The 24,135-nt window shown below is 35.1% G+C and overlaps 1 protein-coding gene across 2 annotated transcripts in view; it reads right to left on the bottom strand.

Moving 5' to 3' along the window:
- LOC148946448 (dnaJ homolog subfamily C member 22-like) overlaps positions 1-19,882 on the bottom strand; it is a 53,076-nt gene extending 33,194 nt beyond the window's left edge. The window contains exons 1-2 of one of the 2 annotated variants that reach the window (XM_089098009.1): positions 19,774-19,882; positions 7,927-8,163 (exon numbers count right to left, since the gene is read on the bottom strand). In XM_089098009.1, the coding sequence (XP_088954135.1) occupies positions 7,927-8,163; positions 19,774-19,776 (240 nt within the window). In that variant the 5' untranslated portion in view covers positions 19,777-19,882. Of the gene's footprint in view, positions 1-7,926; positions 8,164-13,626; positions 13,765-19,773 lie in introns of those variants that run through there. The other variant, XM_089098010.1, reaches the window with a different exon arrangement.
- Positions 19,883-24,135: the final 4,253 nt, after the last annotated feature.

The following is a 24,135-nucleotide window of genomic DNA, read 5'->3' as shown; positions in this document are numbered from 1 at the left end:
AATAATGTCTTCAAACTCGTTAAAATCTGGTCTAGGAATTGGTCTTGGGCATAAATATTCTCTAACGTACAGCAGAACACCGCCCCCTTTTTTCCCCAGAGGATGGTCATGGGGCCTTAATTTGATGAATTTATGGTAGCCATTTAAATTTAGTAAAGCTGGATTTTGGTTATAAAATGACCCATAAGTTAAGGTGATGGTAAGACAGCAAACTTTATCGGTTACGTTATTATAAATCGAAGACTGGCAGGATCAATACAGGATAATAGGGTATATGGGAGTGCTGTTATTAATGTTAAAAACAAAGATCAGCATCTAGTAGTGTCTAGGGTTAATTTAAAGCTAAAATTTCGGAAGAGTAACTACATCCCGGGAAGTTATGATATAGGTAGAATCCAGGATGAAAAATTGGAGAGAAATGGTCAAGGAACGGTTGAATACTAAACGGGAGATTTTAAAATTTGAAAATGTAGAAGATGGATGGAACAATTTTAGGAAAACAATTTATGAAGTTGCACGAATGTAAAGATAGTGGAAAAAGCATTAAAATATGAACTAAGGAGGTGTGAAGTGGAGGCCATGGATAAAATTACCGAGGATCTGGAAGATGCAGCAAGACGGCATAATAGTAAAATATTGTAAAAAAAATGTTAATAAATTGAGAGGGAGTAGTCAATCTGGACTTGTCCCAGTCAAAGATAGGAACGGGACCACAATTAATGATAAGTAAAGAATTAAAGAGAGATGGATAGAACATTTCGAGAATATGCTAAACCGAGATAGGATTACAGGAAAAGATATAGAGAAAAATGGAAAAGTTTGTGATACCTTGGATGTGAAGGAAGAATTGTTTTGTGCGGAAGAATTAGCGACAGTACTAAAAGGATTAAAAAATAATAATACCCCAGGTGCTGATAGTGTGGTAAATGAGTTTCTTAAATATGGCGGCTCAGTGGTTAGAAATAAGTTACTGAAGATTATGAATATGATTTTTGAAGAAAGAAAAGTACCTAGCGATTTTACAAAAAAAAACTAATTAGATCACTGTATAAGAAAGATGATAAGAGTGAGCGTGGTAATTATAAAGGCATTAGACTCCTCTCTGTAGATAGAAAATTACTTAGTAATGTGATACTTTTTAGACTGAGAGGTGCTGCAGAGAAAGTTAAAAGACAAGAACAGTGGTTTTTACAAAGGGTAGAGGATGTGTTGACCAAATTTTCGCTCCTAGGTTAATGATTGAGAAGTGCCTGAGTTATCAAAGACCTTTGGTTCTCAGTTTTATAGATTATGAGCAAGCGTTCGATTCTGTTGAAGAAATTTAGCGAAGGTCTTATCCTATTATGTGTGAGAACACTACTATGGTTAAGGTTCGAAATGAGGTTAGCAGCTGGTTTCGTGTTAAATCAGGATTTAAGCAGAATTGCGGTCTATCCCCCTTTATATGGATCATGTTGATGGATTTTGTCTTAAGGAACACAGGAAAGGCAATGGGAGACCACAGAATCATGAGAACACAATTAAATGGGGAGGAAAAAGTCTCCTGGAATTCGATTATTCTGATGATTTAAGCATCCTAGATGAAAGTGTGACCAAAAGTAATGAACTTTTAGAGGTTTTGGGAGTTCAGGGTGCTAGAATAGGTTTCAAAATTAATGTTAAGAAGACTAAGTCACTAGGGCTAGGAATCAGTGACGATGAAAAGGTTGCTTTGGGTAATAAAAAGACTAATCAGGTGGACAGCTTCACTTACATTGGTAGTATTATTAGTAAAGGAGGTGGGAGCAGTGAAGATGTTAAAAGTTGAATAGCGAAGGCTCAGGGTGTTTTTTCACAGTTAAAAAAAAGTTTGGACGAATATGAAGGTAGTCTGCAAATCAAGATTAGAATATTGGAAGCTACAGTGATGACACTGGTCAAATATAGTTCTGAAGTATAGGCGCTCCAAAAAGCGGATTGAGATTTGCTATATGCTTTCCAGAGAAATTGCCTACGGATTGTTCTAGGTACTCAGCTGACTCACTGTATTTCAAACAGTAGGCTGGAAGAAAAAAATGTGGTTCAATCCCTCTTTCTGGGGCTATAATGAGAAAACTGCTAGGGCACATTCTGCATATGAAGGATGACAGATTGGCGAAGATTGTGCTTTTCGGACCCCCGTCTAGGGCTAAACGGAAAGCAGGTCGTCCATGCTTAGGGTGGGAGAAAATCATAGAGAAAGATTTAAGGAAAAGAGAAACTTCCTGGAAGAGTGTAAAGAGGGAGGCTTTTGAATAGATTGGGATAGAGGTGGAGCATACGCAGCTGTGTTGCCTTCAGGCGACTTGGTGCTGTGGTGAGTTGTTGTTGTAGTAGAAGTAGTATATTATCACCAGCATTCAACTTGTTTGGGTATCTCTAAACTACTACTGAGATGTGACATCTACTAGAGATATAGCTTTAAATCTACCCCTTCTTCAGTTTTCATAGGTAGCGCGATCACGCTGCGTAAGTAAAGAACGATGTTGGCACAATGTATTTTTTTTTTTTTTTCTTTGGACCAGGGAACTTCGTATCGAAGGAGTTGTTGTATAAACTTCGAAAAGGACTCATTCGATTGCAAAATTGAGTGGCTTGTGCTCTTTTTAATAGTCGAAAGTGACTGGAGGGCAACTAGCCCCCCTCCCCCACGCCCATCAGTCCCTAACATATCCAATCAAAATTTTGAGATAGCAATTTTGTTCAGCGTAGTTGATTTCCAGACAGAAAATATATTTTTGAGGAGGACACTCCACAACAACCCTCAGGGCAAGGGTTTTAAGTTATGCCCTGGGGGCATATAAAAACGATGTTTGCACAATGTATTATTTTTTTTTCCTTTAGAGCAGGGCACATCGTATCGAAGAAGTCGTCGTAGAAACTTCGAAAAGCGCTCATTCAATTGGAAATTGGAGTGGCTTATGCCCTTTTTAACAGTCAAAAGGGATTGGAAGGCGACTAACACCCCTTCCATGCCCACCATTTCCCGAAACACATCCAATCAAAATTTTGAGATAGCCATTTTGTTCAGCGCAGTTGATTTCCAGACAGAAATTATGTTTTTGAGGAGAACAGTCCCCCACAGTCCTCAGGACAAGTGTTGTCAGTTATACCCTGGGGGTATATTAGGTTTTTATAGAAGGCGTTGTCGTAAAAACTTTAAAAAGGCTAATTTCGATTGGAAATTCAAAAGGCAAGTGCCCTTTTTAATAGTCGAAAGTGATTTAAGGGCAACTAACCCCCCTCTCACGCCCACCTTTTCCCCAACACATCCAATCAAAAGTTTGAGATAGCCATTTTATTCAACGTAGTTTTAAGTTCTGGAAATTAGGTCTTTGAGGATGACAGCCCCCCACAGCCCTCAGGGCAAGGGTTGTAAGTTATGCCATGGGGGCATATAAGGTTGTTATAGAAAGCGTTGTCGTAAAAACTTCAAAACGGGCTTATCCGTTTGGAAACTGAAATGCCTAGTTCCCTTTTTAATAGTCGAAAGTGATTGGAAGGCAACTAACACCCTTTCCACGCCCACCATTTACCCAAACACATCAAATCAAAATTTTGAGATAGCCTTTTTGTTCCACGCAGTTTAAAGTTCAGGAAAGTATACCTTTCAGCAGGACACTCCCCCCACAGTCTTCAGGGCAAGGGTTATAAGTTATGTCCTGAGGGCATATAAAATTTTTATTGAAATCTTTGTCGTAGAAACTTGAAAAAGAGCTAATTCGAATAGAAAATCAAAGGTCTAGTGCCCTTTTAATAGTCGAAAGTAATTTAAGGGCAACTAACCCCCCTCTCACGCCCACCTTTTCCCCAAACACATCCAATCAAAATTTTAGGTAGCCATTTTGTTCAGCGTAGTTGATTTCCAGATAGAAATTATGTTTTTGAGGAGGACACTCCCCCACAGCCCTCAGGGCAAGGGTTGTAATTTATGCCCTGGGGGCATATAAGTTTTTATAGAACGCGTTGTCGTAGAAACTTCAAAAAGGGTTCATTCGATTGGAAATGGAAATGGCTAGTGCCTTTTCAATAGTTGAAAGTGATTGGAAGGCAACTAACACTTCTTCCACGCCCACCATTTCCCCAAACACATTCAATCAAAATTTTTAGATAGCCATTTTGTTCCACGCAGTTTAAAGTCAAGGAAATTATACCTTTGAGCAGGACACTCCCACCACAGTCTTCAGGACAAGGGTTATAAGTTATGTCCTGGGGGCATGTAAGGTTTTCATTGAAATCTTTGTCGAAGAAACTTGAAAAAGGGATCATGCGATTGGAAATTCAAAGGGCTAGTGCCCGTTTTAATAGTCGAAAGTTATTTGAGGACAACTAACCCCCCTCTCACGCCCATCTTTTCCCCAAACACATCAAATAAAAATTTTGAGATAGCAATTTTGTTTCACACAGTTTAAAGTTCAGGAAATTATACTTTTGAGCAGGACACTCCCCCCACAGTCTTCAGGGCAAGAGTTATAAGTTATGCCCTGGGGGCATATAAGTTTTTATTGAAACCTTTGTCGTAGAAACTTGAAAGAGCTCTTTGGATGGGAAATTCAAAGGGCTAGTCCTCTTTTTAATAGTCGAAAGTAATTTGAGGGCAACTAACCCCCTCTCACGCCCACCTTTTCCCCAAACACATCCAATCAAAATTTTTAGATAGCCATTTTATTCAACATAGTTGAAAGTTTTGGAAATTAGGTCTTTAAGGATGACCCCCCCCCCTCCCACACACACAAGCCTCAGGGCAAGGGTTGTAAGTTATGCCCTGGGGGCATGTAAGGTTTTTTATAGAAAGTGATGTTGTAGAAACTTTAAAAAGTGCTCATTCGATTGGAAATCGAAAGGGCTAGTGCCCTTATTAATAGTCGAAAGTGATTGAAGGGCAACTAATCCTCCTCTCATGCCCACCTCTTATAGAAATTTCAAAAAGGGCTCATTTATTAGGAAATTGAAATTGCCCTTTTTAATTGTAGAAAGTTAGTGGAGAGTTACTGATCCCCCTCTCACACCCACCAGTACTCTACACACATTCATTCACAATTTTGAGATATCGATTTTGTCCAGCATCGATGAATTGTCTGGACCTTGTGTCTTTGTGGATGACAAACTCTCCAGAGCCCCCCGGGCAAAGGGGGTCATTTATGACCTGGGAGCATATAAGGTTTTTATAGATAGCTGTCGTAAAAACTTCAAAAGTGATTCAATTGGAAATTGAGAGGGCTAGTGCCCTTTTTAATAGTCGAAAGTGACTTGAAGATAACTCGCCCCCTTCTCAAACGCACTAGTCCCCCAAACACGTTCAATAAAAATTTTTCGAGAGCTATTTTGTCCAACGTTGTAGAAATTTCTGGAAATTACGTCTTTGAGTATGAAAACTCCCCCCCCCTCCAGCCCTCAGGGCAAGGGTTGTATGTTATGGCCTGGGGGCCTATAAGGTTTTTATAGAAAGCGTTGTCATAGAAACTTCAAAAGGGCTCATTGGATTCTAAATTGAAAGGGCTAGTGCCTTTTTTAATAGTTGAAAGTGATAGGAGAGCGACTAAAGCCCGTCTCACACCCACCATTTTCCCAAACATATCCAATCGAAATTTTGAGATAGCCATTTTGTTTAACATAGTTGAAAGTTTTGAAAATTATGTCTTAGAGGATGACAACCACCCTTGCAGCCCTTAGGGCAAGGGTTGTAATTTATGCCCTGGGGACATATAAGGTGTTTATAGAAAGCGTTGTTGTAGAAACTCAAAAAGGGCTCATTCGATTGGAAATCGAAAGGCCTAGTGCCCTTTTTAATATTAAAAAGTGATTGGAAGGCTTGAAACTTTTATAGTAAAGATCGATGTGGGTATAATGTATGATTTTTTGTTCTTGTTGTTGTTTAGACCAGGGTACTTCGTATCGAAAGAGTTGTCGTAGGAACTTCGAAAATGGCTCATTCGATTGAAAATAGAAAGGGCTGATGCTCTTATTAATAGTTAAAAGTGATTGGAAGGCAACTAATCACCCTCCCACGCCCACCCTCCCATTTGCCTTTATGTTTAAAAACTAAATGTTGCCTGAATATTAAATCAAAATGTACTGTGTTAATGCAAATTCCCAATAAGGCATCTCAGCAGTATCACAAGAACGACTGAGGGTATTATGTTCAAACTTTCGGGGCTACTTCTGCTCTTAAAATTTAACCAAGTCAAAATAGCGTAAGTGTATCCAAGCTATCAAAGAAAGTAAGCAGATTTTTTTGCAAATGGTATCACGTTTTCCATTTCAGGTCAACTAGAGGAGGTGTGAAAGGAAATTAAACACTACTATTTGTGTCCAGATTTTTAAAGGGGTGTATGTTTTGTTAAAAATTGCTGAAAATTTTTCTCCTGCATACAAATAGCAGGCCAAAGTATAAAGTCTTAAAAAAACGAAAAGATTTAAAGTATTATTTTATTTTTTCCTGAAAAGACTTTGTTAATATAAAACGAACATAAATTAATTCAAAAAACTTTTTCCACAAAATAAGTTTTTCAAAGAAAAGTAAAGAACTCCATTAAACAAAAAATGAGCACAAATAAAATCAAATAATCTACCAAGCGTAAAACTACCGCAAATCAGCATTGATAAATAAATGAAACCCAAAACGAACAGAAATTACAATAAATAACCGAGTCAAACTAAAAACGAACAGAAATTAACATAAGTAGTGCTCAAAACCCTTCTGTCGTCTCAAGGCCAAAACATATTTTGTACATTACTAAATAAAACACACATGAATGTGCTGTTTCAGTTTGATAAGGGCATACTTACATCCAGTGGACGGAACGCTATTATTGTTGGGTTTATTTGAGCTATAAAAGCATAAACATTTATATTTTTTCCAGTAAAGTGCAAATTATGTTCTGGCCTTGGGAAGGAATGGGGGATTTGAGCCCAACTTATGTTAATTTCTGCTCGTTTTGAGTTTGACTGGGTTATTTATTGTAATTTCTGTTCGTTTTGGGTTTCATTTATTTATCGATGATGATTTGCGGTAGTTTTACGCTTGGTAGATTATTTTATTTTATTTTTGCTCAATTTTTGTTTAATGGAGTTCTTTACTTTTCTTTGAAAAACTTATTTTGCGGAAAAAGTTTTTTTTTAATTAATCCACTGATAAAGAGACATCCTTTCATGAGCAAAGAATCGTAGATCTTGTTGAAGAATGACGAAAGGATATCAATCAAAAACGGCTGTATATAACAGATTTTTTTTTTCTGTCTTCTCTCCATAAAGAAATGCATATTTTCATTAACATTGAGGAAATGCAGACAGGATTTTACTTGGTTTTATTTCCTGTTTTGAACTTTTACCTAAATTTATGATATCAAGTTTTTTATTTAAATTTTTGACTATTCCAGTTTTAACTGCAACTCTTCCTCCTTGTTGTGACAACAATTTTGACCTTTTTTCAGTCTTAGTTATTTATAGTTTTGAAACAAAATTAAGCATTTGCTGCTTGTGATTCATGTCTTTAAAACAGATTTCAAAAAGGTCTATTTTTCTCTATATAATTGATAATCTAGGGTTTTCTGAATAGCTTCCTAGTTTGTACCCCATGATATTTTATAACATAATTTCGTCACCATTTTAAAACAAGGTGCATAATTTTTGTTGAACAGTTACTTTTTAGATACTTTTTTCAGCCTTTCTTAGCAGGTTGTATTTTATTTGTCTTTTTTTTGTTCAATAAATGTATTCCTTATCTCTCTATTTCTATATAAATTGTTTTTAAATGCTTTTGAAAATCATCTAACCTTTTCCAATATACCATAGGCTAGGCATGAGGCCTAGACCGGCCAGAGAAATGACTTTTGTATAATATTAGGTACATAATGCAGAGGGTGAGAGGTAATCTTGGCATACCCATGGACCTATAAAGACTATTACCTTTGGGTTAGAAACCTTCAATGTGCGCCATTCCCTCTGAAAGTCCTTTTCAAAGTTGGCTTCTCGAACATAGTATGGCATATAGAAGAGGTCATATATGAGAGACAGACCAAAAAATCCACAGAAAGTTGTGAGAAAGCAGGCCATATGTTTTAGTCTTCCTAAGTATAACAGATGAAGTCCAAACAGACCACCAATGAATAAAAGAATGTATGCAATCACTACATTCTTCATGATCTAAAACAAACAGAAATAATCAAACAAACAGTAATCATAGAATAATGAAAGAAAGAAAAGATTTATAAAAAAAAATCATTCTTGGACTATTCCCAATATTTATGGAGGGGGCTTCAGAATGAATTCAGGGGTATAGACCCCTTTCCCCAGTCCCTGTGTACATTTCTGACTATTTTATTTACTTTAATAATATTCCACATTGTATTATTAAACCCAACTCTTAAGACATTGCAGAAATTAAAATTTGTCACAGAATTTAGAAATGACTGTATTTTCCCAAATCAGGCAAGAAATTCAAGCCAGCCATCAAGAAGAAGAAAGACAAATAAACAACCACCAGAAATATATTGCACAAAAATGTTTTTTTAACACAGTTTAGCAAACTATACTTAAAGAAATTCCATGGTCATGTAGTGCCTTGGAGAAAAACATAGTAGAAGCAATACCATGTAAAAGTATTATGCTTCTACTGCAAACTCATTGTATTAAGTTGTTACACTACAACAGTTGTTACAGTTGTTACACTATAAGTTGTTACACTATAATTAGTCAATAAATTAGCATTGACCTTAGTATAAGGTGATGTGTCTCCCATGTTGATAAACTGTGCTATTTTTCCTGGGATCATTTACAGTAGACACTTGTACAAATTTAGGTACCGTTTTTTTTTATCCTAAATCTGAGTTCTAGAGCATTTTTAAGAGCAGAAGCCACTCAAAAGATTTCTGTTGTATATGTCTCCACTACAGCATTGTACATAGTTTAGACAATTAGTATTATAATTATACACATTTAGTATTAGTACTACAATAATATTACACAGTAGTTTATGACAAGTGTAGTGACACAATTAATAGGGACCCAAAATTATGCAAATAGCCTAATATTGTTTTTCCTTTAAAAGCTTCTTTTTGGTCTGAGAGTCCTTTTTTCTCCAAAAAGCTGCATTTTTATACTATTTCTCTGTGTTACCTTAACCTGGTACTGAACAGTCAGATACTTTATTTGACTGCATCAGCATCTTCAGACTGGGCTCAGAAAAGAAAAATACATGTTATTTGCCTCTAGTAGTATTTTTTTCTATCAACTTTACAGGGTATAAAGATGCCAGGAGGGGGGAGGGACAGAGGGGAAATTATCCCCAGTAAGGAAAAAAGAATACAATGAAAAACTTTACTTTGAGACCTAGGCTGTAGTGTATTTGCCTCCTTTCTCCTCAGGTTTGATATAAGACTATATAATTGACATTTCAAAAAAGATATTACTATCTTTTAGCATATTCAAAGTGCTTTAATGTATTACCATTACCCCTAATCATTAGAGCACAAATTGCATTGATACCCAGCCTTATTTCGTGATCCCATTATAATACTTAAACATTTTTATCTTGAAAACAACTGGATGCTGACGTCTTATTTAGAATCTAAGAATCTAATATTATTTCACTCAGGGATTTGTTAATTTATTTTTATTACTATTATCACTCATTTTGTAAATACTGAATACAACAGAAGACACAGAAGAAAGAAAAGAAACTGACTTAATAAAAAAATAAATAGAAATTGCACTTCCACAGATAGCAAACAACAGCAAGTTGTATTTACATTATAATACAAACTTAACTATACACAACCCTAGTACCAAGGGAGGCTAAATATTGTTCTATTATACTTCCATTTCATGAAGTTACAGCTTCCTGAGAGACTAAAAAATAATTCATTAATTTCAGGCTCATGCAAGGTATTGAAGTAGATATTTAGAAAACCTGAAGAAGCACAAACAAGTATTTTCTTTTGTCTTTTATAGTTGAGAAACGGGTTTTTTTTAGAAAGTTAAGACATAAAGTGAAGATAGTTCTTGGTTTGGAGTATGATCAGGAGTTGGGCAAGGTTGTGTGCTATCCCTGTTTATCTGGATTATTTTGAATGATTTTGTCCTAAGGAAAATGACTAAAGCTAAAGAAGCACGTGGTGTCAAATGACAACGTGGAAACTTTCCTAGACTTGGACTTTACTGATGCAAATCAGTAGTCAATTTCCCCTTTTGTAATTCTTATGTTTATTTATCTGTGCTGACACCTGTGTGTGTCCTGAGTAAGAAGTTTCTTTTTTGTTTCTTTTATTTTGTTTCGTTTTTTTTTTAGAGTTCATTTTGTTTTGTTTATTATTGGTAATAGGTTCTGCTGGTTTTATATATTTTTGTTTGTCTGAGGCCATGTGGTTATCCTGCCTTTGAATGGTGTAACTGGAACAAGTTAGAGTTATCTTGCATTATGTATCTTTTAATTGTCAGTATTGTGAGTTATAGTATTGTAAAATGTGCATTTAAGGTTTGTTTTGTATTATGAGTGAAATTAGTTTTTTTTTCTTTTGCTTTGTGTTTTTGCTGAGTGAGAATACTATTGTTGTCTATATGTAGCTCTTGTCTTGCTTTTTTCTTTTTTTCTTTTACTCTTCTTATGTGCATTTTTGCATATAGAGGGTACAAATAAATTATTATTATTATTATTTACAAACGATATAAGTGACTCAGATAAAAATTTTTGCAAAATGAATAAACTTTTGGAGGTTTTGAGGATTTTGAATGCAAAACAAACTTTGAAAATTCATGTAAGAAGACACATTTGTTTAGACTAGAAAAAAATAAGGGTGAAGAGGTAATATTAGGCAAAAAGATAAATGATCAAGCGGATAGCTTCACTTACCTGAGTACTATTATTAATACAGAAGATGGATGCATTGAAGATGTAAAATGTAAAATACCCAGTAAATTTATACTCTTTCATATAATATAGCCAGGAAGAAAATTAATACATCACTTGATGCCTATTTTAATGCTCTTTCTAAATATGACAGTACCTTCATGGACAAATTTCATGTTGAACCCTTAATGGGGCCCAAAAATGTAACTTATTATAGTATTTAGACTATAATGTAAAGTTAAATACTAATTAGATATGCAAATTAGCTTTCAAACAAGTCCATAAACAACACTCTATGATGTTTTAGTGCCCTTCAAGCAACAAAGAAAAAAAACATAACAGAAAAAGTCTTAAATAATTGCTAGATCTAGCCCTAAATAATACATTTGTCAGATAAATGCATTTAAAACTTTATTTAAAAAATTACCTGGAAAGTAAAGGAAATGAAGAAGTGGCAGGAGTGTCCAGCTCAAAGATATAATTTCCAGACCTTTCAACTGTGTTGAACTTATTGGCTATCTCAAAATTTTGACAGGATGTGTTTTGGGAAAGGGTGGGTGTGGAAGGGGTGTTAGTTGCCCTCCAATCACTTTTGACAATTAAAAAGGGCACTAGCCATTTCAATTTCCAATCAAATGAGCCCTTTTTAAAGTTTCTATGATAATACTTTCTATAAAAACCTTATTTTCCCCCAGGGCATAACTTACAACCCTTTCCCTGAGGGCTGGGGGGTTGTCATCCTCAAAGACCTAATTTCCAGAACTTTCAACTACATGAACAGAATGGCTATCTAAAAATTTTTATTGGATGTGTTGGGGAAAAGGTGGGCATGAGAGGGGGGTTACTTGCCTCCAATTACTTTTGACTATTAAAAAGGGCACTAGCCCTTTGAATTTCCAATCAAATGAGCCTTTTTTGAAGTTTCTATGACAATGCCTTCTATAAAAATTTTATATGCCCCCAGGGCATAACTGACAACCCTTGTCCTGAGGGCTGTGTCCTCCTCAAAAATATATTGTCTATGTGGAAATCAACTATGCTGAACAAAATGGCTATCTCAAAACTTTGATTGGATGTATTTGGGGAAATGGTGGGCATGTAAGGGGTGTTAGTTGCCTTACAATCACTTTTGACTATTAAAAAGGGCACAAACCAGTCCAATTTCCAATCGAATGAGCCCTTTTCAAAGTTTCTATGACAACTCCTTTGATACAAAGTACCCTGGTCTAAAAAAAAAAAAAATAAACAATACATTGTGCCAACATTGTTCTTTACTTAGGCAGTGCAATTGTGCTGCCTATGATACAGCTTATATACCTGTGTTAGCATCAATCATAGGCAGCGCAATAGCAATTGCAGTATTGTGCTTCAATAGTGATTGAAGGACAACTAACCCCCCTCTTACACCCACCATTTTCCCAAACACATCCAATCAAAATTTTGAGATAGCCATTTTGTTCAACGTAGTTAAAGGTTCTGGAAATTAGGTCTTTTAGGATGATAACCCCCTCAGAGCCCTCAGTGCAAGGGTTGTAAGTTATGCCCTGAAGGCATATAAGGTTTATATAGAAAGTTGTTGTAGAAATTTCAAAAAGGGCTCATTTGATTGGAAATTGAAATTGCCCTTTTGAATAGTTGACAGTGAGTGTAGAGTAATTAACCCCCTCTCATGCCCACCATTTCCCCAAAAACATTCAATCAAAGTTTAGAGATAGCCATTTTCTTCAACATAGTTGAAAGTTCTGGATTTAAGGATGACAAACCCCCCAGAGCCCCCAGGGCAAAGGTTGTAAAATATGCCCTTGGAGCATATAGGGTTTTTATAGATAGAGTTGTTGTAAAAACTGCAAAAGGGGTTCATTCAATTGGAAATTGAGAGAGATAGTGCCCTTATTAATAGTTGAAAGTGATTGGAGGGTAACTAACCCCCTCCCACACTCACCATTCCCCCAAACACAACCAATCAAAATTTTCAGAAAGCCAGTTTGTTCAACTTAGCAGAAAATTCTGGAAATTAGGTCTTTGAGGATGACATCCTCCTCCAGCCCTCAGGGCAAGGGTTGTAAGTTATGTCCTAGGGGCATATAAGGTTTTTATTGAAAGCATTGTTGTAGAAACTTCAAAAGGGCTCATTTGATTGGAAATTGAAAGGGCTACTGCCTTTTTTAATAGTTGAAAGTGATTGGAGAGCAACTAATGCCCCTCTCACGCCCACCATTTCCCCAATCACATCCAATCAAAATTTTAAGATAGCCATTTTGTTTAATGTAGTTGGAAGTTCTGAAAATTAGGTCTTAGAGGATGACAACCACCCTAACAGCCCATAGGGTAAGGGTTGTAATTTCTGCCCTGGGGGTGTATAAGGTGTTTATAGAAAGTGTTGTTGTAGAAAGTCAAAAAGGGCTCATTCTATTGGAAATCAAAAGGTCTATTGCCCTTTTTCATAGTCAAAAGTGATTGGAAGGCTTGACATTTTTATAGTAAAGATTGTGTGGGTATAATGTATTATTTTTTGTTGTTGTTGTTGTTTACACCAGAGCACTTTGTATTGAAGGAGTTGTCATAGGAGCTTTAAGAAGGGCTCATTTGATTGAAAATAGAAAGAGCTGTAGCAAAATTGCAAAAACTACAACTGGAAATATGTTCCCAGAACTCCTAAATATCCTCAAGAATTTCATTAAAATGAACTCAGCCTTCTGCCTTTAATGATGCCCACCACATGTACTCTACTAAGTATGAATGTAAATGATGGTGGGATGTACCTTGGTGCCACTTGTTTGTCTACTTTGTAGAACCCCACATTCTCTCTACTTTTTGGGTAGAGGTGGTGGTTTCTGGGTTGACAAAATTACTTTTGTGGTTCACTTCCAAATGAGGAAACCTGCTTGTTCAAGCTCAGTTGTGTTGTATCCCTTCCAATAATCTGAAATGATTCTTGAACATCCATGGTGAGGCACTATATTTTATCACTAGTCAAAGCAAACTAACTGATGTCCTCAAGAATTGTGGGAATAATAAACTAAAAAGAACTAGGTCAAGAATGGCATTAATATTGTACTTTTCTTTGTCTTTGAGATGGTCAGCCAATGCTGAAGCTCTCAATTTAATAACCCACAAATGACCTTCACAATTTTGCTAATAAAATATTCTATTTTCATCACATTTTATTGTCACTAAACTTAATTTCTAGAGTGTGTTTTATATAATAGACAAGTACTTATTTTTTTTATCAAACTTAATTGTGGCAAATCAATGCTGACATATTACCTAACTTTAACAATAGATTTAATAAGAAAAGCTGGAAACTAGTAATTTAACCATTTTTATACCCAAAAATACAGAAAGAAGTTATCATTTTCAAGTAAATAATTTCAGAGACCACACTGCATTTCCATGACAATATATAAAAGTTCAAATAGGGATATGGACAACACAATTTCAGTATGGGATTATGGGGAGGAGGAATTAAAAGGACTTTTGGAGCATCTTAATTGTTTGGGGGGGGGGATTTAAAGTTTACTGTTGAATTAGGAGAGAATGGGAAATTTCCTTTTATTGATGTTCTTCTTTTAAAAAAATGAAAACAGTTTGAATTTTAAAATATACAGAAAACCAACTAATAACAATAGATTTTTGTCATATAGCTCCAGTCATACCTGCCAAGAAAAAATTGGTTTGATCATTTCTTTAACTGACTGGATCTTTAGTATTTGCTCTCCAAAATTTTTTGAGGAAGAGTTGTTTTTTCTAAGAAAAATACTAATAAGTAACATGTATCCAGAGTGGTTAATTAACCAGACTTTTTCAAAAAGAAGAAAAAAGCTTCAAGAGATTTCTGAGGAAGTCTTGGAGACAACTTGGGAGAAGGATGTTTTTTGTTCCTTGCCATATGTACCCAGGCTAAATGAAAAACTTAAAAGAATTTTACAAAGTAATGATCTAAAGGTAGCTTTAAAGAGTAATAATACTTTGGGTAGTTTTCAAAATTCTGGGAAGGATTTAACTTTACTGGGCAACAAAGTGGGGTGTATCATATTACTCATGTACTTGTGGAAATTCATATATGGGGTATACTAACCAGAATTTGGAAATGAGATTATACAGCATGAAGACTCTATTTCTGTGGCTTTAAAGCAAATTCTAAGTCTGAAGATTTCACTTCAGCCCTTACATATTTTTAATTTTCCAGACCATTTTATTTTGTTCATTAATTGATTTCTAGGGACTAGGGTTTAAAGCAAAATTCTTGAAATTATGAAAATTTTATTCAGGAATATACCTTTAAATTGTGACACAGGTAAATTTGGTTTGAGCTCTATCTACAATAATTTATTAAAATCTGATAGAGTGAAGTTCAATTCACCCACGCTAGTTAACCTCTGTCCAAGTGTTAGTTCATTCACTTCTAATGAACCAGATCCAAGAAGGTCAAAGAGACTAGCTTCTGTTTTTGCTTTGAGAAGAATTAGATAAAATTAATTGAAAATAACAAATCTCCTACAAGCAACAACTAGAAAAGCTTGACCTACCTACCCTAATGTACTGTAGAGACAGAGGAGATGTCATCCTTGCATTTAAGATGATGACTAGTGACACCATCAAGCCCGTTTTTGATCACAATGAATATACCAGAGCACAAGGAAATCCCATAAAAATTTAGTAGAAAGCATGCAAGTCAACATTGCCTGGCAACATATACAGGTTCTTCAACCTTAGTTGCTAAAAGATGTGATTTAAGGTAAGGTAATTAAACAATATGTAGTTTTATTTTATTTTGTAGGCTATATAAATTATTGTTTTTATTTGTTTTAGCTTAGTTTCACTAGCCTACTGATGATGATCACTGCATATGTGACCAAAATATCTTGTATTTTTTGTGAAATTTATCACTGTCTGTTAAAATGTTTTTATCCCTGTTTGAACTTTTATTTATCATCATTTTCAAGGGTCCAAAAAGGGCTTAAAACTGAATTTGCAAGAAAAGAAATTATTATATTCAGAAAGAGCATAAGAAATGGCATCTAGTTATGTTCACTTTACTACTAAAACTAACAACTCATCACAGCATCAAGCCACCTGAGGCCAGCACAGCCACTCACTCTCCTCTTCTATCCCAATAATTTGTACTACTACTACTACTACTACTAACAACTCACCACAGCACCAACCCACCTGAGGTCAAACACAGCTACGCACGCTCCTCCTCCATCCCAATCTATTCAAAGCCTCCCTTTTTACACCCGCCCACAAAGTTCCCATTCCCTGTAAATCTTTCTTTATGATGGCCTCCCACCCCAAACAAGGACAACCTGCTTTCTGTTTAGCCCTAGACAGTTGGCCAAAAAGAACAATCTTCGGCAATCTGTCATCCTTCATCCTCACAACATGCCCTAGCCACCTCAACCTTTCTTTCATCATAGCCCTAGAGAGTGGTATTGAACCATGTTTTTCATATATCCTATTGTTTGAAATACAACCAGTCACCCAGAACAATCCTTAAGCAATTTCTCTGGAAAACATCTAGCAAATCTTCATCTACTTTTCAGAACGTCCATGCTTCAGAGCCATATTTAACCACTGTCATCACTGTAGCTTATAATATTCTAATCTTGGTTTGCAGATTTATTTTCTTATTCTTCCAAATTTTTTTTAACTGTAAAAAAACACCCTGAGCCTTGGCTATTCTACTTTTAACAACTTCACTGCTCCCACCATCTTTACTAATAATACTACCAACATAATTGAAGCTGCCCACCTGATCAATCTTTTCATTACCCAATGTGACCTTTTCATCTTCACTTGTTCCTAGCCTTAGTGACTTAGTCTTCTTGACATTAATTTTCAAACCTATTCTAGCCCCCTGAACTTGCAAAACCTCTAAAACCTCATTCATTTTGCTCACACTTTCATCTAGGATGCTTAAATCATCAGCATAATCTAAGTTCAGGAGACCTTTTCCTCCTCATTTGATTCTGTGATCTCCCGTTGCCTTTCCTATGCTCCTTAAGACTAAGTCCATCAAAATGATTCATATAAAGGGGGATAGAATACAACCCTGATTAACTCCTGATTTAATACAAAACTAGCTGATAACCTCATTTCTTACTTTAACTGCAGCATTGTTATTCTTGTACATAGCACTAATCACTTTAATGTATTTGTCTGGTATACCATACAAGGATAAAACCTTTACTAAAGCTCTTCTATCAACAGAATCAAACACTTCTCAATTATTAGCCTCAGAGTGCAAATTGGTTGACACATCCTCTACCTTTTCTAAAACTGCACTATTCTTCTCTAAAAACTTTTTCTGTGGCATATCTCAGTTTAAAATGTATCATATTACTAAGTAATTTACTGCCTAGAGAGACCAGACTAATCCCTTGATAATTACCACGCTCGCTTTTATCGCCTTTCTTATAAAGTGGCTTAATTAAGATTTTCCTAAAATTGTTAGGTACTTCCCTTTCTTCAAAAATCGTATTCATAATCTCCAGTAACTTATTTCTAACCTCAGAGCCACCATATTTAAGAAACTCATTTACCACCCTATCAGCACCTGGAGCCTTATTATTTATAAATCCTTTTAGTACTATTGCTAATTCCTCCTCACAAAACAAATCTTCTTTCACATCCAAGGTATCATAAACTTTTTCATTTTCCTCTATATATTTTTCGCAACTCTATCTTGGTTAAGCAAATTCTCAAAATGTTTGGTCCATTTCTCTTTAGTTTTTTTCTTATTGCTAATTGCAGCCCCATTCCTATCTTTAACTGGGCCAAGTCCAGATTGACTATTCCCTCTCAATTTGTTAACATACCAGTACAATATTGTACTATTATGCTGCCTAGCTGCATCTTCCAGATCCTTGGTAATTTTATCCATGGTCTCCACTTCACACCTCCTTAGTTCATATTTTAATGCTTTCTCCACTTTCTTTACATTCCTTTTGTTGTCATATGACCTGTCACTCAGATAATTCTTGTACAAGTCCTTTCTATTAAACATAAAGCCTTTTCACTAATATTCTTAGCTGCAGCTCTAGCTTTCTTCCCTAAGACACCTTCAGAAACTTCACAAATTATTTTTCTAAAATTATTCCAACCATCTTCCACATTATCAAATTTTAAACTCTGAAGTTTAGTATTCAACTGTTCCTGGAAAGTTTCTCTCAAATTTTCATCCTGGAGTCTATCAACATCATAACTTCCTGGGGAGGTAGTTACCCTTCCAATATTTCATAGCACTCCTATACACCCTAGTATCTTGTATTGATCCTGCCAGTCTTTGGTTTACTATAACATAATCAATAAGGTAGGCTGTCTTACCATCATGTGAATACCATTTTAACTTATGAGCCATTTTATGACCAAACACCATATTGGTTATAACTAGATTGTTATACCTACAAAATTGCAAAAGTCTGTATCCATTACTGTTTTCTTTTCCTACATCAAATTTAACTAGGCTAGGGTACCATCTATCCCTATTTCTACCAATTTGGGCATTAAAATCTCCCAGTAAAAACATCATATTTCTACCTGGGACCCTGTCTATTTGCTCCTGTAACTGTAAGTAAAATTCATCTTAGTCACTAGCCTAGTATATCCTTCAGTCAGTTCTACAGGGGTGTATACTACTATAACCCATACCCTGAACTTTTTAGACATAAAATGAGCAATTAGTATTCTATTATTAATACCTTCCCAGCCTAAACAAGACTTAGCAACTTCCTTATTCATCATGAGCCCTATTCTCTGTCTATGTACCCAATCCTTCCTGCCTGAGTAAATAAATTCTATATCACCTAATTTTATGCTTCCTACCCTAGGGATATGAGTTTCTGAAACTCCTAATAAATCCAGTTTGAATTGTCTGGATTTGTCAGTCAAAATGTTGATATGAAAGTCATTTTTAATGTTGTAACCTTCCAAGTACCAATTTTCATGTTCTTTAAATCATTGAAATTATTTTTGCCTCAGGAAGCAATGATCCCAGATACCAGTGTAGGATGGGGATTACATATCTTCTCAAGTCTACACCAAAGTGATTAAGCTGGCTTAGAACCAGACAGCATGAAGTCCCTGGAACCTCCATGAATGGAGGTTTTGGGTAAATATCTACCAAATCATCTTATTGAGTTAGGAATAAAGTGAATACACCATTCGATGCCTTTTTTTAGGCTGATTACGAATATAATAAGCATTTCTATTGGAAATTAATTTCAGCCCCCCCCCCCTTATATATACCGAACCTAACCCTGAATTGGCATATATAGGGGGGGGGGATGAAATTCATTTCTGATAGAAATGCTTATTATATTCATAATCAGCATAAAAAAGGCATCAAATGGTGTATTCACTTTAGTCCTAACTCAATAATATGATTTGGTAGATATTTACTGGTTTCGTACAATCCTGGGCCTATCTTGGTCACAACATGGATTTCAGCACTTGACAATGCTCTTCTATCAAAAAGAGTTGAAATAATTCATAGGCTAGGTCATAGGCCTATTAGACCTAGGCCTATTCACTTTAATCATAGGACAATTAGGCTAGGCCTATGTGAACTACTCAATATTTACTGAGGGTTAAGATAGTAGTTTTGCAATACCTTCCTGGAGTAGCCTAGGCTATATTTTTGGCCAGGGATTCATTACTGAAAGTTTTATTTTCCTACCGAACCTAACCACTTTCCAAGGTAGCAAAATGTAGCTCACCTAGGATTTTATCAGAACTTGCATAAAAAATTTTGCCAAATCCTCTTTGATCCTAACTTTCTCTTTTAGAAAAGATAGCCTAGGCCCACAGATAGCTTTGGCAAATTTATACATAGTGATGATTTGTTTAAACTAGTCTAGCCTGAAAAAGTAAGTTTGAAGTTGGGACAAGATGTTTACATGGCCTACCATCAGACAAGAGCCCTAGGTTTAGTTCAATAATGTTTTGAATCAACTTCCTCTCTAGTTTTTGCCCCAACTGGTGAGCTATGAAATTCAAATAATTTCTGTCTCTAGGGGTGTGTTCCAGCTTCGACAAAAAGTTACTAAAAGTTACGGAAAAGTTACTAAAAGTAACTTTTTCCGTTCCAGCTGACGTTATTTAATAGCTGGAACGACAAAAAAGTTACTTCAAAGTTACTTTTTCAGTTACTTCTACTAAAGATAGTTACAGAGCATCTTTAGTAAGTAACTTAACATCCTAATCATCATATATCAAATTCTATAGCCAAATGGATAAGACAAATTATAAAGATTTTGACCCTTTGTGTAGGGAAGACAATGGAACTGTGATTTTTCAAAGAAGCAGTGATGGTAAATAATCCCATTTTGACATTAAAATAATTTGTGGTAAAAAAATGATTAGCCTATTAAATTTCAAGAATTAGTCTAGTGTTTTCTGCTAGGCATTCCTATAAAAGCTTGATTATTCAAATTTCTTGAGGGGTTAGGTCTTCAGGTTTTGTTCTAGGGAGCTTCTAAGTAAATTTGTGCAACTATTCAGCTGTGGCTATTCAAGGATTGTGGCTGGCTAGCCTAATTTGGTGAATTGTTGGTAAATATTAGGCAGTTCATATTAGGCCTGTTTTTTCACTCATCAATGTGCTAAGATCTCACATCTTTTGTCAAAAAACACTTAAAAGTGAAATCTTTGAACAAAGATCTTACATCTTTGGTCGTTTTTGTGCAAATGTTGTTCATCATTCTGCTCTGATCAGTGGTCTGAGAACAATGATGAGTAGATCATCAATATTCTCTCATCATTGTTCTATATGGCAAAACAGTGGCAGTCTTCACACTTTTTGCTAACATCAGTGAGCTGTAAGATCTTAGAACAAAGATGAGTTAAAAAACGATAATCTTTGCAGAAAGATGTAAAATCTTAGATGTAAGATCTTAGTGCTAAAAAACAGGCCTATTACTGACCTACAAATAAAGTCAATATACTGCTAGATGCCATTTGTTATGCTCCTTCTGAGCACAATAATTGATTTTCTTGTAAATTCTGTTTTAAGCCTTTTTTGGAGCCCTCAAAATGATAACTGATTTCTGTGATTTTTGGTTTAAAAAGAATTAAAACATTGGCTTCAAACTTACTTTTCAGTATAAATCCATTTTGTTAAAGTTATACAATTGGCAAGCAATGATTTCTTCATTTCCATCTGCCATATTTCTTCTGACAGCTTTGTTATTTTTTGACATATAGGTGAAACAGCATTTTTTAAGTGGCCTAACAGAATAAGAAAAAACATGGCAGATTTGTTTTGATTTTTTTTTTTTATTAAACTTAATCTTGACAAATCAATGTTTTTGAATTATACTACTTTTACAAAATGGATTTGTAATGAAACAGTAAGTTTGAAAAAAATATTATAAACAATTTTTATTTCCAAGAAACATAGAATGAAATTATTTTTTTCAAGGGTCCTAAAAGAGCTCAAAATTTTCCAAGAAAATCAGTTATTGTATTCAGAAAGAGTATAAAAATGTATCCTAATGTGGCAGAGACAACCTTGCAAATGAACACAGATGCCAATAAGCATCACAAGCAATGTATTTTGCAACAGGACTTAGCATTAGAAAAAAAAACACTGCACTTGAATTGCTTCAAAAGATCATTGAAAAATTTTAATTAGTTATTTTAGTTTTTTATTACTTAATATAAAGAATAAATGAACTTAAATAGATTAATCTTTTCTGAACAGGGAATAGTAAACAATCACAGCATAGGAATTTTATTTGAGTTTATTTTTTATTACATACCCAGGACAGCAAAACTAAAATCTTACTGTTACTGCTAAAGTAAAAAAGGAGATCAAAAACAAAATTGTAATGTTACTGTTAAAGTAACAAGGAAAGTGAGAACAAAATCTCACTGTTACTGTGCTATTACTGAAATGTACTGCTACTATTAAAGTACCAATGAAAACAAAATCAAAATCTTACTGTTAATGATAGTGGGCTGTTACTGTTAAAGTAACAAGGACAGTGAGAACAAAATCTTACTGCTACTGTTAGAGTACTGTTTAAGTAACAAGGACAATGAAAACAAAATCTCACTGTTGCTGTACTGTTACTATCAAAGTACTAAGGACAGTAAAAACAAACCCATATCTTGTTCCCAGAGTGAGAAACCAATTGTTTATACAGCATCTCATATAAGTACCAGGTAATGCCTATCTGATCTTTGCACTACAGTTCTTGCTTGGGTTTTCTGGATTCTAAACAAGTATCAGTTATCTTAATATTCCACTTAATGGTCAGCATAATTGTTTTTAAAATTTTTTCTGTTTTAAGACATTTTAGTGAAATTCTAAGCCAACCATGGACATATTGCTGTCACAAATGGTTTTGCTCAGATGGGCTGGTGGAAAACATATAAATTTTCTTTTTTATTATTTCAAGACTAGAATATCACAAAGCTAAACATTCACAGTGTTTGATTGTATCTTAAGTAAATACAATCCCTGATGGAGTTTTGTTGATATCTGTCTTAAAATTAATTTATCTAAATAAAATAAATTGTTTATGGGACAGTAGTGAAAATGGCAGCAACTGTGATCTGATTTATTATTTTCTCAATGTTTTCTTTTTTCAAATAATTGTTTTTCTCTGGTCACATTGGTGGTCCTGTTAAAGTGGTTGACACTCTGGATTACGAACCCTTTGTCCAAGGGGCACATGTTTAATTCCTGACACTGCTAGTTTGTTTGGTTTGGGATAGGAATCAGTGATGTGACTCTGTAAGCTCAGCCAGAGTTGGCCCAGATTTAAATGGGTACACAGAGAAATCTGGGGAAGATAAGCAAAAAGGGCATGCTAAAGCATGAGATGTCTGTCTTCTTGCTTCCTGTTTCACTTCCTTGCTAAAGGAGCACAAAATGGAGATCAGTACTGCCAGGTTGGACCTTGAAAGTCTAGTGTCACTATACTAACATATTGGACTTCAGTTTGCACACATCATTGTATCTTCAGTGATTTTTAAAAGCATTTATACAATTAGCCAACCAGGTCTCAAAGCATGATTAGTATTAAGTAATTTTTCATGCCATTCTGACTTTGCATTTAAAACAAATGTATTTTGCTGTGTTTAGAGAAGAGATTTTAAAGCTATGAAGTATTGAGAAGCACTTTCTCTTGTTTTGCCAACTTTTTTGGCAAGAAAAATTTTTAATCACCTTAAAATATTTTTTGGGCTCTTTACCAGTGGTTGTCCTTTCTAATACACTTAACAAAGATAGAAATATATTGTGATCCCTAAAAATTCTGAAAATCTTACCTATTTTACCAGCTCAAGATTGTTCCAAAAGGTGTAAGAAAATATTGTAGGCCTACTGACTTAGCTACAAAAACCTGCTTTTAAATCCAATAAATGAAAGCAGAATTGAAGAAATACAAGTAAGATGGTCCTTCCTATTGCCTGAATTGTTGATATATGGACATGAATGTGGGTCATGAAAGATGGTGAATGTAATGAGGGATGAATGTTTTGCAAGGTTTAAAAATTTAGGACAATTGCTCAGGTTGGCAACTGAGCACAGAAGTAAAATTTTGTGATTTGTTTTTCTTTGTTTCTGTTATGCTTAAGTTATGTCAAGTATTTTAAAGTTAATTTTTGTTTTCTTTTTTTTTGAATTACCATGACCCCAGGGCTTTAATGCAATAAGACCTACCTATGTACATTCATTTTCATAGGCAGCGCACCCGTGCTGTCTAAGTAAAGAATGATGTGGGTACATTATGTTTATCTGGGTTTTTTTGGTTCTCCATACCCCGGCACTTTGTACCAAAGGAGTTGTTGTAGAAACTTCGAAAAGGGTTCATTTGATTGGAAATTGGAGTGGCTAGTACCCTTTGTAATAGTCAAAAGTGACTGGAGGGCAACTAGCCCCCCCCTCCCCACACCCATCAGTCCCCCAAACACATCCAATCAAAATTTTGAGATATCCATTTTTTTCAGTGTAGTTGATTTCCAGATAGAAAATATGTTTTGAGGAGGATACAGCCCTCCAGGCAAGGGTTTTAAGTGATGCCCTGGGCATATAAGGTTTTTAAAGAAGGGGTTGTTATAGAAATTTAAAAAAAAGCTCATTCAATTGGAAATTCAAGGGGCTAGTGCCCTTTTTAATAGTAAAAAGTGATGGCAACTAGCCCCCCCCCCCGCCCACACCCATCATTCCCCCAAACACATCCAATAAAAATTTTGAGATAGCCATTTTGTTCAGCATAGTTGATTTTCAGATAGAAAACATTTTGAGGAGGACACTCCCC

The sequence above is a fragment of the Artemia sp. Qi Xiang Cuo genome, chromosome 12 (assembly GCF_049724085.1).
Source record: "Artemia sp. Qi Xiang Cuo chromosome 12, ASM4972408v1, whole genome shotgun sequence".
Taxonomy (NCBI): Eukaryota; Metazoa; Arthropoda; class Branchiopoda; order Anostraca; family Artemiidae; genus Artemia; species Artemia sp. Qi Xiang Cuo.
Note: the sequence above shows the minus strand (reverse complement) of the source record. Positions and strands in the feature narration are given on the sequence as shown.